We start from the raw sequence: 18,730 nt of genomic DNA on the forward strand, positions 1-18,730 counted from the left end.
TAGAAAAAGCAAATCTGCAAACATGGGAGTTTTTAATACAAATGAAGCAAGGTATGAGCTAACATATAGTCCGCTGTCTCTGGTCACTACTTCTGAAAATGTTAGCTGCCTTGCTGTCATGCTGATCTTCATCCTTCAATACTTGGAGCAGGGGTGGACTGACAACTCATGGGGCCCCAGGGCAATAGGGGATCATGGGGCCCCTGTGTCCTTGCCCACACTCAAAGCACACCCAAAAAAGCCTATAAAAGGTACCAGCGGCATTTTATGGGGCCCCCTACTGACCCCAGGCCATCGGGAAGTGCCCGAGTGCTCGAATGGTCAGTCCGCCCCTGACTTGGAGTCACTAAACCTGAACAAGTATGACTCTGGTTGTGGCCTAGACATTTATAAAGAAATCTTAAGAAAAAAATATTATTAAAAATATATTAGGTTATGTGTAGTACATCTCGCTTTTTGTCCTTTTTTAATATTACCTCCAAGTCAGTTGATGATTAAAAAATATTATTTTTCAGTAAGACTGAACATGATTGCAAATACTACAGTTTGGATTTATAAATGATTTTACTTTTCCTTTCAACAACATTCTGTACGCCATTTGTTAGAGCTCCTTAAACTACTAAGCCAAAGTTTGACCACTGTGGGTTTGATTTACTAAAATTGGAGACTGTAAAATCTGATGCAGCTGTGCAGAGAAACCAATCAGCTTCCAAGTTTTATTGCCGAAGTGTAATTGAACAAGCTGAAGTTAGAAGCTGATTGTCTACCAAGTACAGCTGCACCAGATTCTGAGTACTCCAGTTTTACCCCTGGTTCACATATATGCAACCACGCAGGCCGCATTTTGCGCGGGCACGAGAGCCCATTCATTTGAATGGACTCCCGTGCCCCATGACACGCAGGGAAGAAGTCCCTGCACTTCTTCTGAAAACACAGCCCACACGGGAACCTCGGTTCCCAGTATAGTTGCGTATTCCGGAGTGAGCGGCGTGCCATTATAACTAATGGCACCCGCCCACGGGTCTACAATCCTCTGTGCGGGTGGTGTGGCTGCACGGATTTTTGTGCGGATCCGCAACCGCACCACCGGCACATTTGTGAACCTAGCCTGAGTAAATCACCCCTGTGTGTTTTGTTTTTTCTTCATGGAAATAAATAAGACATATGGCATATTATGGTACACAGAAATACAGAATTATTTTACACTGTTACACAGGTTTGTCATGAGCAAGATGTCTATATTTAAAGCCCATTCACACTACTGCATTGTGCTTACGTTCGTTGGTGTGAAGTGGTAATATTAATTCATATTTATTGAAGTGAATATTTATACAATTTCTGAATGGCACCCACATTACCTTGATGATGAACATTTGAGGGTTGCATTGCCAGAAATGGTGCATGAACCATTTTTGATGTGTTGTAATGCGTTGACAGCTCATTTGTTTTGAATGACGCACGTCAACGTGCATGCATTAACACCCCTCAATGGTGTGAACGAGCGTAATGTATCGAATAACAAAGTAAATAAGAATTTTATCACTACAGACGAATAAATAAGTACCATTATGAGTATATGAGTAAGAACAATGTGAAACTTACTTATAGAGAATTAAAAGCACTTGTCAGTTTATGACAGTTTTAAATAGCTAGAAAACTAAAGAAGGAATTTACTTAATTGGATTTGTTATTTGCATAATAGTTCCAAGTAGAATTGGTTTGTGTGTTTTGTTCATCGCATCTGCCTATTATTTAGTATCTTCAGGGAAGAGGAGCACATAGCAGTCATAAACACAGCCAACGGGGCAAGGAATTATTTGTGATACTGCCAGAGTTGCAAAAAAGGTCATTTTGCATCACAGGAATAAATATTTTAGTAATATTCCTGCTCAGCATGGAGATGGTGTTCCCTGTTCTAGTTAACCCTTCAGAGGCAGAGTGGTATTCTTGTTTAGCTCAGATGTGAGAAAAAAAAAACGACTATGGTTTTATTACGGCTTAATTGCTTAAAAAATGCGCAGTGAGGCCACTGGGTCGTCTAGCATTCATAAACTGTGTCTTTTTGGTCGCAGCATTAACATACAGAGCTGTACAGTCTTATTAAAATCATTGGCTGGAAGACGTGCTATTTCGTATTACTACTAACAGGCTTCAAACCTGATGCAAAAGAAGGTCAGCGATGACTTAACAACCTCCTTGCCGCTTTAAAAGTCACATTCTCTTATTTGAGAAGCAAATAGATGGGCTCAGAGCCAAGTTCTAATTTTTACTGGACTCCCTTGCTTATTATGCTGCACATTAGTTAAACCAGATTTCCAGCAAGATCACAATGTGTGTTTGTCACACATCGGTTACAAATGCCGCACATGTGCCCGGCTGCTGTTTTGAATTGCCACCTGCTTGCACTGCATATTAGGCTGTGCTTACTGTCAGCTGAACAACTTGAGCAGCATTACGCCTTGGTAGAGCAGTGTTCTAGTACACTGCCAGCTGCTGGAAGCATTCGTTACAGAGAAGGCAGACGCTTGAGCATCCATAAGCTTCGTGCCTTACAGGCTGACAACAATCTCTTCCAGTCTGAGGGAGACAACCATCAGCTTTCAATGTGCAACTTCATTCTTTTTTTTCTCTTCCTCTTCCCCTTTCATTAACACATTTTGTACACTTCATGAACCCTTTAAATTAGTATGTACTTGCCCTCCTCTTTTAGGGAATCAACAGAGAAGCAAAAATGACGCCAAGTAGTTTAGAAACAAAGCTGCCCACATTCATAATTTTGATCTGTCATGCAGGAACAGTGGATTGTATGTATTTTTCCTTTAAAAAAGGTTTGGTCTTAGGCCCCATGTACATATTCTGAATGATGGAAACTGACTGCTGGAAAACGTAGGTTAAAAAAAGTCTGTTTAGCCACGTTTGCATAACGCGTTTATGTGCGTTTGCGTTTAGAAGCTTTTTTTAAAAGATAAGCACAGGAGAACAGCCCAAATGCCTAGAATACACTGAAAAGTGGTAAATTATTAACTCTTTCAGACTGTACCAGACAAATACAGAGAGGATAAGCAGACACAGAAGTATCTGTTTACATTAGCTAGGTGTGAGTTGCTCATTAACATTTCTTTTGTTTCCAAGATTGGGAAAGGTGTTTGGTGGAGTGAGTCATTAAGGTCACCTGGCAGGGGGTCTTCATGAGGAATTTGAGGTGTGAATGGTCATTAACATATCTTTTGTTTCCAAGGGTGGGAGAGGGCTGAGGTGTGAATTGGTCATTACAATGTGAGAAAAGCTTCCTTCCTGTGTGCAGTGTTTTGTCCATCTGAGCACCTTGAAAATGGTTTCCATGCATTTTTCATGCTGAAAAAAGGTTCTGGACAGCATCGGGAACTGAAAAAAAAAATTTCAACGCAAATGCTTATAAACGCAAATTGCTGCGTTTAGCAGCATTTATAAGTGTTTGCGCCTGAAATTTGTAAATGCATGTAAACGAGGCTAAACGTGGCTAACCACATTTATAAGCAAATGTACAAAGAATGTGCTGCGCTAATGAAAATTGAAATAAACCAACATATAATAAATGTCCTGAATATTAAATAAACCGTACAAGCGGGACAGTCTATATATGTGAATATCACAGAATAAATCTTCAATCCAATGGTGGTGCTCCAGTGGTAAAGTGAAGTAAGAATTTCGCACTCACCAGAAGCATAATAAGATTATGAGGTGTATATATCAACAGAGGTCCCCCTCACAGGTATGGGTCCGGGCTGGAACATATGGTGAATCTCCCTCCAGGATGTCAGGATATGTGCCCTCAGAGGATGTGAAAAGGATCCAGCTGGCCAGAGGTCCCTAAGAGGTTAAGGGATAGGTGGGTATGGATGCCTGTTTATAGGTAATTCCCTCTCTGGATGGGTGGACTGGAGAATGGATCACAGCAGGGCTCTATAAATAATATAGCTCCTCAAAGGAGACCAAGGAGAGTGCCCATAGTGTAGTAATTCATGTAAAAAATTTATTAAATCACAATAGCATAGGTATGAGCCAAATACAAGATCACAGCAGCGTCAGGTATAATGGGTGGCATCGGTGGCGTGATGTCACTGACGCGTTTCTTGCGCACACACTTCTTCAGAGGTGGAGACCATTTGCTACATTTGCCACATTTATAATCGTTTGTGTTTGGAAAATTTTTTTAACTCTTCCATTTCCAGATGCTGTCCAGAGCCTTTTTTCATCATGAAAAATGCATGCAAAGCATTTTCCCGGTACTCAAATAGACCTGGTACACCATACTTTGAGGTTTCACATGAAATAAAATATGTTAGACACTGCTGTAATAATTTCTGCACAGAAATGAGCTGGAACACATCCAAACACCACAGAAAAAAAAGACAGCTAATCTCAACAAATATTGCTTTCTCTGCTTCTGCTCTCTCTATTTCTCTCAGAGTGTCTGAAATAGTTTTTTCTACTGTTTTTCAGTGCATTCTGGGCATTTTGAATGGTCTCATGAGGTTATCTTTAAAAAACGCTTTTAAACGCAAAAGTTCATAACCGTGCATAAACGTGGTATGCAAACACGGTTAAACAGACATTTTTTAACCTACGTTTTCCAGCAGTCAGTTTCCATCGTTCAGAAGTGTTTTCCAAACGTCCCATGTACATGGAGCCTAAAGATGAATTCTAGGCATGGTCCATTTTTACAGTTACATTGGTCTAGCTTAGACCAATGTAACTAAAGAGGTTAGAAAAAAAAAAGAAAAACGGAAACACTACATGATATGCAGGTGTGATGATATGTTTTGCATAAAAAGTGGAAGTGATGTAACATTCTTTTGCTTCCGCTGTGTGATGAGACACCTAGCTAACAGGTGGGAGGCATCCTGGGACTGAGATTGACCTTTGCAGTCCCTTTTGCAAAGTTGATTTCTTATTTTGGGTCACAATCCTTAACAATGTCTTTTCGTTTTGTCTCTTTTGGTCAGCTGACCATGTCACTTGCACTGGCCTCATGCACATGGGACGTTTTGAAAATTCTCCTAGAAGTCTTTCCTCTTGGCAGCAGAGTTTTGGAAGAAAAAAGCCTGATGCTTGTAAAAATGTGTAAAGCATTTACAAACTTTTAGGCACATTTACAGGCGTCAAGAGCTTGGACACTAATTTTCTTGGGAACGATAATTTAGGGTTTATTCATTTTAATAACTAGAATAAAGTGCTAAACATGCCTAGCATTTAGGCGCGTTTAGGCACGTTTAGCAGCGTTTAGAAGTGTAAAGCATTTTTTTTTGCCAAAACTCTGCTGCTCCTGGACGCACTGGCCCTGTTTTTTTTTTTTTAAAGGCAGGGGGAAAAACACCGCATGCCCCTAGAAGCATATGCAAAAACGTCCAGTGTGCATGAAGCCTTATGCTTATCAGACGTTTTCCTGGAAACTCTAAATGCTGTCATAAGCTTTGATACTGTAATTCGTGATACGGCAAATAAACTGGCAACTTCAATCAGAGAGGCACGAGCTAAGTGGCCACCAACAATTTGCCTTGTTAGTAAGCTCTGACTGACATGAATCCATATTACTAGCCGCGCAGAAAGGGAATTATGAAAATGAGACTTCCCACTAATAAGCTAGGTGTCTCATCACATAGTGGAAGCAAAAGAATATTACATAACTTCCACTTTCAGTACAAAACATGTTGTCACATTCACACCTGCAAATCATGTAGTGTTTCCATTTTTTTTACTAACCACTGAATGCCAATGCACCTGAAAGCTGGAAACCACAGAAGACACTGCCACTCCCAAGATCTCAACTTTCCTCAGGGTCCCGTGCTGAGTGGCCGGCCTGATGCATTCTAAGCACAGAAGGTTGGCCACTTGCCAAGGGCACCATTCAGAGATTACTTTGCATTTTCTCAATGAATGCAAAGTGTTCTCTGATTGGAAGAGATAGAGAGACAGGATGGTGACATCACCAGAAGGAAGCACCAGGTACTATGCAGGGTCAGCATGTACATCCTGGACTAAGATACTGGTCATGTATATCCTGGTGCCTGTGCATTTCTTGGCTGGGTTTCTAAATGTCTAAGGGTTCGTTCACACTTGACTGTTTTTGCAACTCTTGCCAAACGCCCCTATAGCATTTGACAAGCATTGGTCCGGCGTTTGCGGAGCGTTTTTAATGCTCTGCAAACGCCACATGTGCGGTTTAGCTGCGGTTGCTAGGCATTTGTCAAGCGTTAAAAACGCCGCACAAATGCCTATAATGAAGTCTGAATGGTGTTAACGCTCTGCAAACACCCCGCAACCACATCGCAACCGCACCGCAAATGCCGGCCGGGCGTTTGCGTAGCGGCACCATAGACTTGAATAGGAGGCTTCAACTCTTCCTGACTCGACCAGAGGATAATATCAGTGCTGCCTTCAGCTGTGTATTTACTGTGAGGCAAACAAGGCATTTGCCTAGGGCGCGCCAACCCAAGAGGGGACCCTGTGAGCAGTGGCAGACTGACACATGCAGAGCAATCATCAGAGGGGTACCCGGACAGCAGGAGGATCGGTGTGATGGGGGAGAGCAGTTGCAGATAGATGCCCTGTGTATCTCTCCATCCTGCAGCTGAAAGCTGGTTTCTCCCCCTCTCCCTCCTGCAGGATTTCTGCTGTTGGAGGGAGAGACAGACCTGACCGGATGGAGCGGGTGCCTGGTGTTTCTGAGTGACTGTTGAGCTCCTCCCCCGCCCACACTCAGAGCTGGGACCAGGGGAAAACCTGGAGCAGGGAGAGGAGAAGTGGCAGAGTTGTGTTCTCCAGGTTCTCCCTCCTGTCGTCCATGCAGCACATGAGACAGGGTCACTGATAGGTTGTATGCAGGGGCGGACGGACCATTTGGAAACTCGGGCACTGCCTGAGGGCCCGGGGTCAGTAGGGGGCCCCATGAGATGCCCCTGGTACTTTTTTCATAGGCTTTTTTGAGTTTGGGCAAGGACAAGGGCCCCATGATCCCCTATTGCCTGGGGACCCCATGAGTTGTCAGTCCGCCCCTGATTGTATGGGACCACACACACACACTATGATTACCATCCCCTGCCCACATTTCCTGCTGCCCTGAGATCAGCAGCCCTTGGAGGAGGTAGGGGACGGTAATCATACTGTGTGTGTGTGTACAGTCCCATATGATCTATTAGTGATCATGTCTCATGTGCTGCATGGACAACGGGAGGGAGAGTCCAGAGAGCACAACACAGCTTACTTCCTTCTGGTTCTTTCCTCTCCAATTTTTCTAGGAAGTGAAATGGGGATTTTGGGAAGGGGGGTGGTATTTACTAGGAGGAATGGGGAAAATATATGTTAGTAGGGGAGAGAGAGGAGAGAGAGAGAGGAAAGAAAGAGAGGGAGAAATAGAGAAGAGAGAGGGATAGTGAGAGAGAGGAGAGAGGGAGAAAGAGAAGAGAAAGAGGGAAGAGAGAGAAGAGAAAGAGGGAAGAGAAAGAGAGAAAAGATTAGTTTTGCCCTCCACAGGGGAGGACTGGTGAGCTTTGGCCTTGCGAGCAAAAAGCACAGAATGACTCTTCTATGACAGGGACAGACTTCTGTGAGCTTAAGAAAGCGTACCATGGAAAGTATTTCAGTGGCTGGTGGGCAAGAAGAAAGAAAAGTGTTTCTAAAGGATGTGCATCTTTCAACATCTGCTGCTGGAGGGAGAGACAGACCTGACCGGATGGAGGGGGTGCTGTATATGTCACTGTGGAGGTAGGGGATGGTAATCATACTGTGTGTGTGTGTACAGTCCCATACGATCTATCAGTGATCATGTCTCATGTGCTGCATGGACAACAGGAGGGAGAGTCCAGAGAGCACAACACAGCTTACCTCCTTCTGGCTCTTTCATCTCCAATTTTTCTAGGAAATATAATGGGGATTTTGGGAAGGGAGGTGGTATTTGTTAGGAGGAATGGGGAAAATATATGCTAGTAGGGGAGAGAGAGGAGAGAGAGAGGGAGAAAGAGAGAGGGATAGTGAGAGAGGAGAGAGAGAGAAGAGAAAGAGGGAAGAGAGATAAGAGAAAGAGGGAAGAGAAAGAGAGAGAAGATAAGATTTGCCCTCCCCAGGGGAGAACTGGTGAGCTTTGACCTTGGGAGCAAAAAGAACAGAATGACTCTTCTATGACAGGGACAGATTTCTGTGAGCTTAAGAAAGCGTACCATGGAAAGTATTTCAGTGGCTGGTGGGCAAGGATAAAGAAAAGTGTTTCTAAAGGATGTGCATCTTTCAACATCAGCTTTCCACATTTGGTCAAATGATGTCTCAGAGCCTTAAGGGAAGACGTTGCCGTAACACTTCCCTCTATAATACCTACTATATGTCACTGTCTACAGGTCCAGCTCTGGTCGATGTCTGGATAATGAATTGCCACGATTCAAGGCCACCAGCCCAATATATCCGATTAGTACTAGCCCAGGGGACAAATGCTCTAGCCTCTTCTGTTCACCTGTCCCCCCGTTCTCTCTTCCACCATTCATTTTGTAGTCGAGGCAATCCCTTAGCATTCCTTATTATATTACATTAGCTAAATATAAAAAGACGAATACGGAATAATTACTCTACACTTTGAAAATGTTCTGTATAAACACAAATGGGCTTTCAGAAAAAGACATATAGAATATCACTGAGTCATAGAAGAGGATGTATAACCTTTGCATATTCAAGGGTCAATAACCACATAAACTGTTTTAAGAATCTTTTTCTTTTTATATGGGGTTCACATCGCCGCGGGTGGGGAATGCATGTGAAATTGCACATATTCCTGACCCACAGAGAAACATGCTGCACATTAGCAGATGCGCAGCAGTGCCATTAATTCTTACACATTGACACCCGCTCCGTATTTTCATGCATGCCAAACCACATGGTAGATAATTACCTAATATGATGATCTAAAGTAGTTCTAGGATGAAAAGTTCCTAAAATCCATGTAACTGTTTTAATGCAGGGTTAATGTAAGATAGTTAAAACTGGTAGCCAATGGACACTGAAAAAGTTTTTGTATCCCCATGGGGAAAGGGCGGGGGGCATCATCTGCTTTGGTCTAGTTTCATACCTAGTTCTGTAAAGTAGGGGAACAGAGCAAAACCCATTTTTTATCTTCCATCAGGGACATGTGGGATTTTATTGATTTGTTTGAATCTTTATTTTATTATAATCTTTATTGCACAAGTCTAGTTTTTAAGTTAGCATGTTGCTGTAGACTGTAGAATAGAGTTATGAAATTGACCAGCTTCAGAACACATGGAGCTGCCTGAGCCTCTCTGTCTTCTGTGCTGTCCAATTTGAGCCAGTGACCTTAATACCCAAGTGAGTGAGCACTGCTAATATGGAAATTAAAATATGAGTGCCATCCTTATGACCCAAAACGTTATAATTCTTTGTTATCATTGATAATTTTTTTGAAGCCTTCTGAAGTGTTTTATTGTTAGATGTTAGTAGAAGGTTGTCACTTTGAACACTGGTCCAACAAAGGAATTGAATAGCAGCTGGTTATATTAAAGACTATATCATTTAAAGCAATTCCTTTCATTATCTGTAAAATCTAGATCAATCCTATATGCATTTATGTCACAGATTCCTCCTTCTAGCACACACTTTATCATTTCATATTTCCTTTTCTGCAAATTATTACCCAGGCTTTACTGCCATTACGGCCTTTTGCAGTCAAAGTTGATAGTGTTTATCTTCTCAGCCCAAGAGACTCCATTCCCTTCTGATGATGCAGGATGACCTGAACTAACTTAGAAAATTACTTCAGTGCCTCTGTTATGAACTTTCAAGAATTTTAAATTCTCCACAATATCTGCAGCTACAGATATCATAGAGGGTCTGTTTTCAAGCTCATTTACAGCTTGATATGAATATGGGAATACGTAAAGTCCCCAGCCTGACCACAGGTTGACTTTAAGGGTTAGCCTGAGTAGGTGAACTGTTTGTAATGCAGAAATGAATGTTGCAAACAATCTTTCTTTTTGAGGAAAGTCAAGGGTTTCTTTAAGTATATGTGTAGTTGATATTTAAAAAGTCCTTGATGTTTACTACTGTACATTGTGTAGATGTAAATATTTAGCACTCCTATAAAAGAAAGCTACTTATTTTAATCTTAAAGAATCCTTTATGGGGCTGCTAGACTCCTATAATCCTTGTAAAATAATGGAAATAAATGGAAATGTTTTTTGTATGCATTTTGCTCATATGTATGTATGTACACTTTTAGAGTGATTGAAGGGTTGTAGTAGCTCCACATAGGGCTCTTAAAGAATTACAGGAGTAGTTTGATTTGTACTTTATACCTGGGACTCCAGGAAGCATTTTATATATTTGTTTCTCAGTATGTGCTTCTGGGTGTGGAAAGACACTCTATTCATCCATTTATATTGCTAGGTAGTTGACTACTAGCAGGCAGTCCTTTGTTTAGCATGAAAACTCATCAGGGAAACCTATTCCACCTAAAAACTGTACTTCTACCTTCTTCATCAGCTCCTTTCTTACAGTTTATGCCTTTTGTATCACATGCCCGTCTCTTTTTATTGCAAGCTCCCACAAGCAGGGCCCTCTTAACCCTCTTGTATTTAATTTTATAGTACTTGTACTGTCTCCCTTCATATCAAAGTGATTTGTAAATTGTTACACCGTAACTGTAAACTGGATATAAATCTTAAATTATAAAAATAACAGAAACAGTAATAAAGTCCTCAGAAAGTAGCTCATTTGACATTTGTTTTCAGAACAGACTTCAAGCTAGATAGTAAAAAGTGGAAGAATTTGTATTGCAGTGAAACACTGACAGAGCTACTTCATGTCCCTGGGAAACAGTGTCTGCCACCCCACACCTCTATGGTAGAAAATCAGGGCCCAAGAGCATTATTTTTGTGCTTGGCAGCATCTGATGACCTTCACTTTAAGCAACTGTCATCTGAAGCATCCTCTTGCATAGAAACAAGTTCAGAGGTTTCAGATGCACTTAAGAGATGACAGTGTACAGTGTATTGACATCATAACAATATCCAAACAATTACATTATCTTGCATCCAGGCCTGCAATGTACACTTCCGCAGAAGGCAGCTGGTTTATTTGTGCAGAATTCTGTATGCAGGCCATTTAAGAAATTGGTGTTTGTTAGAAGTAAGAAGAAAGGAATACGATACAATTATTTTTATCCTTAAATCGGACTGCAGCCAGCTATAGTTATGAGAGTTCCTACATTATATGGGGTGATAATGCAAGAAAAAACCTGTACAATAATCCATAAAGCACCTGTGATATCTTACAGAATTACATATATTGGGAAACAAAACCTTGCAGAAGCCAAAGATTTCCCCTCCTGATTGTGAGGAGTTACGTTCGTTATGAGCCCAAGCATTTGCTCTTTGTCTCATCCTTGCTGTCAAGGTAGGAGATTGGGCACACAAATAACATATCCTGGCAAGAGATGGGTAGGTACAGTATTGGTCCCTTTTAATAATCAAGGGGAAGCTGCTGAACCCCCATCTTCCTGGATGAGGCCTGGGGAATATATCGACTTATTCTGAAAATATGGCACCCGCAAAACGCAGTCACAGTGGAGTTCCTGTTCTTTAATGCTTGAAATGTTTGGTTGCAACACTGTAAAGGTTTATCAACTAAATATGTGTATAATCACCTCCCCCCAAAACTCCTCAAAAAGTCACACTTTCTCCCCAGAAAGTAACACAATATTATCACCTTTTTGAAATTATATAAACATACTCATATTCAAATAAATGAATATAATAATAATAAAAACTCAAAAATTCAAAAAAAAAAAAAAAAAGTCCAATACAAAGTGTCCCAATAAAAATGTCCCAATCCAAACAAAAATAGTGTCCAAAATGTCCCAATGTTCAAGCTTTATCATCCAATAGGAAGAAGTTCCATTTCGTCCCGTGGATCCCTTCAGACGAAGTCCGGAAGTGACGAAACGCGTTAAGGGTGTGACGTTGTGACGCACGCACGCAGACCGGAAGTGTCGCCGCGGCCATTTTGTGGGTTGTCAACACATGGCATTTGCATTTGTTTGATAGAGCTCACACAAAAACCATGTTGGAAGCTGGATTAATGAAGTTTTAATGTAAGTGGCTATTAAAGATTTCTTAAATATACCCTGAATATGAGCCTTGAGACCCTTCTTGTCTTTTGAGGACCTTGGAATAATTTCTTGGGAGCAAATTAGAAGATCTCATTGGATGCTGGTATATGGATACAGAGGGTAATAGTATTTAATACTATTGGTGTTGGTGGATACACAGTGTTGGAGTGTTCACAGAGTGGTCACAGTTAACTCATATGTGCACGGAAGAGATATATATATATATATAGTTTTTGCACAGTTTTTGTGTTTTTGTGTTTTTGCACAGAGTGATTATATTATCTTTAAAGGTAATGCACTAGATTATTTAAATTTGTTTTTTTGAGGTACCACGGGACGAAATGGAACTTCTTCCTATTGGATGATAAAACTTGAACATTGGGACATTTTGGACACTATTTTTGTTTGGATTGGGACATTTTTATTGGGACACTTTGTATTGGACTTTTTTTTTTTTTTTTAATTTTTGAGTTTTTATTATTATTATATTCATTTATTTGAATATGAGTATGTTTATATAATTTCAAAAAGGTTTATCAACTGTCAGCACATCATAACCCCATAACCCTTTCATGAATCAGCGAGTACACTGCTATTGCCACTTAGTGCCTCAGTCTAAATGAGTAGAGATACTAACTGGGGGTACACTGCTTGGTACTGCAAATGCATATTTAACCCCTTCGCGCCAGGCGCCTCCCAGCCCTTTAAGGGTTTCAGAAGCCGGGAGGCGGGGCCGGGTTTAGGGTCATGTGACCACCGTGACACGCCGTCACAACGGTCACATGATCGGGAAAGGTCCCGATCGAAAGAGGAGATCGGGACCTTTCCGTGAGTACCGGACATGTGTGCTGGGAGCGCACAGGGTGTGCGCTCTCAGCACATGTGTTTTTTTAATAGAACACAAATGTGCAGACGCTCGGAGTCTAGGCCCAGACGCCAGGATGCCGCACATTTGCGTTTGGCCACTGTGAAGAGGTTAAATCAATTAACATCCAATATGTATTAGGCACCTTTTGTATTTACAAAAACTATTCTGTTTGTTTTTGAACAATGATTGTATTAAATGAGCCTATCATATCATATCGTACATGGTTATATGTTGATAGGTGTACTGGAGCTCCTGTTTAGTGATCTAAAATACTGCTGCAGTTATCTATAGTATTACATTTTGAAGTTAAACTACACAAAAATTTATAGGAAAATGTATCACTTACCTCAAGAGCTTTAGAGCGGTTCCGTAGTAGTTTTTCTATGTTAGTTGCAGCACTTTCGACCAACTGACGTGCATTATTGGCTTCCACAGTGTACAAATTCTTGTTCTTCATGTAAATCTAAAAGAAAAAAGAAAAAAAATCAGGATTAGTTGAACACACATGCTAAATATGCAGAGGAGTCTGTTGTCTGGTGTCCATCATGGTGTACAACTACATATTATGCTTGCAATGATATTCTGCTACCGGTTTATGTTAATTGTGGTGAGTACGTTTGCTTTACTCCAATACTCTAATGACTGACCTCTGACTTACTTATATATATTGATAGCAGTTTCCCTTTCCTGCATAATACTATTACTCTTCATCACTGTTAGCAGCAAAGTTAGTGGGATATGAGCTCAATGATTGAGAGCTGTGAAGTGTCCTGTAATTACTGAATGCATTGATAAAAATATGTGCACTAATATGCAAAACACACGTCTGTAGCCCTTATATTTGCCCACAGCAATTCTCTGAGAACACTTTCTTAGTGTGTCTATGCAAGTCCTTTAAATTATTTTCAATTAAATTTCTATTATACTTATAATATATACAATTTATTTTGCTCTCTCACTCTCTCTCTATTTACAGTATATCTATCTATCTTTGAAAATAAAGCAATGTATTATCACATAGTTGTTTGGCTCCTTTTTAAATCATAATGATGACAGAAATCACCCAAATGGCCCTGATTAAAAGTTTACATACCCTTGAATGTTTGGCACTTGTACAGACACACAAGGTGACACACACACACACAGGTCAAAATGGCAATTAAAGGTTAATTTTCCACATTTGTGGCTTTTTAAATTGCAATTAGCGTCTGCGGATAAATAATCAATGAGTTTGTTAGCTCTCACATGGATGCAATGAGCAGGCTAGATACTGAGCCATGGGGAGCAGAAAAGAACTGTCAAAAGACCTGTGATGTATTGTGCTCCTTCATCATTGTATTGTGCTTTTCCAAAACAACCACAGTTGTTTTTTCCAGTGCAGCTTGTTTTTTTCTGAGGCTACCTGTGGGTTTTTCTTTGTATACCAATCAATTCTTCTGGCAGCTGGGGCTGCATTCTTTCTTGGTTTACCTGTACTTGACTTGGTATAAAGAGATCCCCAAATTTCTCACTTCTTAATAAATGATTGAACAGTACTGACTGGCATGTTCAAGGTTTGGGATATCTTTTTTTTATACTTTTCCATCTTTATAAAGCTCCATTACTTTGTTATGCAGTTCTTTTGATAGTCATTTTCTGATCCCCATGGCTCAGTATCTAGCCTCAGTATCTGCTCAGTGAATCCATGTAAGAGCCAACAGACTCATTGACTATTTATTCACATAAACTAATTGCAACTTAAAAAAACACAGGTGTGGGAAATTAATCTTTGTTCATCATTTTAACCTGTGTGTCACCTTGTGTGTCTGTACCAAGGCCAGACATAACAGGATATGTAAACTTTTGATCAGGGCCATTTGGGTTATTTCTGTTATCATTATGATTTAAAAAGCAGCCAAACAACTATAGTATGTGATAATAAATGGATTATATTATCACTATCCTTAACCACTTCCCGACTGAAACACAGATCGTCGGACGGGACCTCTGTACGAGGTCCTGATCATGTGATCACTGATTGGCCAATCAGTGATCACATGCAAAGTAGCAAGCAAGATGTCACTTGTGATATCATTGCTTACTACGTGTGAAATCTGTGAATGATCACAGAGGTCACATGGTACAGGGCTATTCACAACAGTCTTGTACCATGTGACAAGCTGTGACCAATCACAGCTCACTCAGTACTTTTCAATGACTGCAAGAATGCAGACAGAGAGAAAGAGAAATTATTGCTTTTACATCCTATATGGGTGTAAAAGCAATCCGTGTAAAAAAAAAAAAAGCATCACCCCCCACAAGTAGTACAGTGTCACCATGGTACTGCTAGTGTGACAGTATGTAAAAAAAAAAAGAAAAAATGTAAAAAAAAATGTTTAAAAATTATAATTTTTGGTTATAAACTAATATTTGGATTTTTATTTTTACTAAAAAGATAACGGAATACATTTCGGCCAAGATTTATGATGAAATATTACTTGCAAAATTTTATAAAAAAAACTTTTTTTCAAAATTTTTGGACTTTTTCATTTACATAGCAAAAAAAATAAAAATCCCAGCAGTGAATAAATACCACCAAAATAAAGCTTTATCTGTCTCAAAAAAAATGGTAAAAAATTCATTTGCGTACAGTATTACATGACCGCACAATTGTCATTCAAAGTGTGATAGCGCTGAAAGCTGAAAATTGCCCTGGTCAGGAAGGGGGTAAAAGTGTCCGGACTGGAAGTGGTTAAATAAGACATTTTTTTGGGCATTATCAATAATACTTTCAATAACAATGCCAAAATTTCACGATTTCTGCCAGGGTATGCAAACTTTTCAGCACAACTAACTATAGATAGATAGATAGATAGATAGATAGATAGAAAGAATGAAAGGATTTGTAGTGCATAAATATTTAAATTGCTCTTGTAAATCCAAGTACAGTTATACAAATTACATTTTCTTGGTAAGCAACATTTTCAAGCAAACCACATTCTTTGTCAAGCTAAATGTATATACAGAATATTTTCTGCAGATGTTCTAACAAAAGACAAAGAGTTGTGGCCCATTATTTTAGGCTTTACACTGACCACAAATGTTGACCTTTTAGGCCATTATGGGTTGATTATTAGTCAGTTTATGTCATTTTAAGCTTAAAGAGTTAAACTGGGTGTACATGTTTTTTTTTTCATTCAACCAGCGGGTTGAGCAAAAAAAAAAAAGAAAAAACTGACAGATTCTCTTATCCATACAAGCTATATGGATGCGGAAATCTCGCCCATCTCTGCTCTTGTATTCTGAATGCTGGTTTTCCAACAAGACGGTTTGACAGAAGCCAGTCTAATAACCAGCTTCTGTTGAAGAGAAAGGGATACACACATATCGAAATTCAAGTGAACTGGACAACTGAACTGCTGAACCGGACAAATTTCGATGTCTGTTTTCTTAACCCCTTGGTGCCCCCAGCTGTTTAAGGGGTTTGTGATGCCGGGAGGCAGGGCAGGGTTTAGGGTCATGTGACTGCCCTTATTGGCTCTCACGGAGGCCACATGATTGGAAAGCTCCCAACTGCAAGTAGCAATAAGGACCTTTCCGTTAGGCACCAGTAAATGTGCCGGGAGTGCGCAGTGCACGAGGTCTCAGCACATCTTTTGTTTACATTGGGTACGCAAATATGGGGCTCCGCATTGCCAAGGCAAAACTGCCCAGAGGCCACATATCTGCGTACCCTCGGTGACAAGGAGTTGAGAAAAACATGCCAGTTTGCACAAATTAATCCCATTGCAGATGCAGATGAAAACAAGTTTCTCATTGTTTGCATTTTATGTCTTGAAGACCGACACAGTCACTGTTCCCTAAGCTTTGGGCAAGCACATGTGAACTATTTCATAGACCTCAAGTTCCGAAGTGAGTTATTGAGGAGAAAAGTGAGTAAGCCCTCATGCACACCTGAGCCTTTTGTTGTGTGATTCCCAAAGTGAGTGAAAGCTCAAGATGAGCTAATTTTTTCTCAATGGGCCTGCTTACAGCTGAGCAATGTGTCACTTATCTGCTGCATGAAGCTCCCAAAAACTACAAGAGCTTCTTTGTAACAGCATTGTGCATCTTTGGTCCATAGATTTAATGGATATGAAAAACAGGTGTAAATATCACATGGATGGAGAGAAATTCAAATCCTGTGGAGGGTATAACAGCTCAATATATGCGTGTCATCTTTGTATTTGCTTGGAAATATGCCTGATATGTATAACTGGACATAATAAGCATTTGTCATTCATACTTTCTGAGTAAATGGATGGATGGATAGATAGATAGATAGATAGATAGATAGATAGATAGATAGATAGATAGGAGTAGATTAACAGGCAAGTAGATAAGCTTGCTTTAAATCTGAAGCAATCCAACTTGAGGAATGAACAGAACATAAGTAGTTACAGCACAGAAAGAGTGGGTTGATATATTACACAGCTGTAGGAGTTAGGATGAAAGAGTAAATGAATAGATTGTAGTACACACGAGCAGTGATGTGTCATGTCACATTCATTTGCCATCTAAAGCCAATTTGCATTATCATAAAACATTTAATCCATGTATGGAAGCACAGACAGATTTACGTTTTATCATTTCATTTTCAGAATGAGTCACATGCTGTAGAAGAATAGGACTAGTAACACATTCCTGCACATTTTATAGATGATGAAATGTTCTAAGTAGCCGTAAATAACTCATAAAATACAAACCTGAGTCCCAAGGATCTCTTGCAGTCATCAGGCCATGCAGGGGTTAACAACCGAGCAATATTGAACATTACTGAATGTAAGAATTACTTATTATTGCACAAAGAGATCTTTTCAATCATTTTTCAATTCCTCACCATTCTCCCCAACAAAGAGAACAAGCCTTCCTGTGTTTGCTGCATTCGAATAGCAGCTCTCCCATATGATTTAGTGAGGACAGGAAGATCTCTTACCACCCACTGTACATACCCTGCTGTATGTGTCAGTAATTTTACAAGGCTGCATGAATAGATTTCTGAATAATCACAATATACAGCAATAATAATATAACCTTTACTTAAAAAAAACAAACTGTAAGTTCTATGATTAAAGCTGAACTCCAGGAAAAAGGCAAAATGTACTACACAGAAAGGGTTAACCGCTTATGTGTGTGCGCCCCCTGATGACCTGTGCTGTGATTGGACACAACACGAGTTTGGCAGCAGATTTCAGCCAATTATTTCAGCTGAAATCTGGTGATAGACTGTGTCCAATCACAGAAAATTTTGTGTTTATAAAAACTTCAAAACTCTGCATATGGAACAGTGATCTGGCTGTTTCTTCTCCCTTAAAAGCTGAGAGAAAAAAATAGCCAGATCAGGAAGTAAAAGCAGCAAACATTAAACACTGTTAGGCACACAGTTAACCCTGTGATTGCCCTTACATGTTAACCCCTTCCCAACCAGTGTATATTATTAAAGTATCACTGATCACTGTATTAATGTCACTAGCAATGTCAGTGTCAGATAGTAACCCTCCCAGTTAGTACCCATTAGCGTCAGATTAACCATCACCCTATCACAGTCCCACTATCAGTAGCTGATCACCGCCATTACAGTATATCGTCTATAGCTGAATAAATTCCAGTATATATACACCATTGTTTGTAGATACTATAATATTATATACATATAATTAATATACACATATTGTCATTTTGTTTTACCAAACACATGT

General features: G+C 40.0%; 1 protein-coding gene across 5 annotated transcripts in view; it reads right to left on the reverse strand.

Annotated features, from left to right (window-relative positions):
- CACNA2D1 (calcium voltage-gated channel auxiliary subunit alpha2delta 1) overlaps positions 1 to 18,730 on the reverse strand; it is an 857,854-nt gene that overhangs the window by 642,004 nt on the left and 197,120 nt on the right. For all 5 annotated transcript variants that reach the window (XM_089685880.1, XM_089685888.1, XM_089685869.1 and 2 more), the window contains exon 3: positions 13,360 to 13,476. In XM_089685880.1, the coding sequence (XP_089542006.1) occupies positions 13,360 to 13,476 (117 nt within the window). The remainder of the gene's footprint in view (positions 1 to 13,359; positions 13,477 to 18,730) is intronic.

This window comes from Staurois parvus, unplaced genomic scaffold (genome assembly GCF_062004578.1).
Source record: "Staurois parvus isolate SC_StPar_1 unplaced genomic scaffold, SC_StPar_1.0 ptg000019l, whole genome shotgun sequence".
Classification (NCBI taxonomy): Eukaryota; Metazoa; Chordata; class Amphibia; order Anura; family Ranidae; genus Staurois; species Staurois parvus.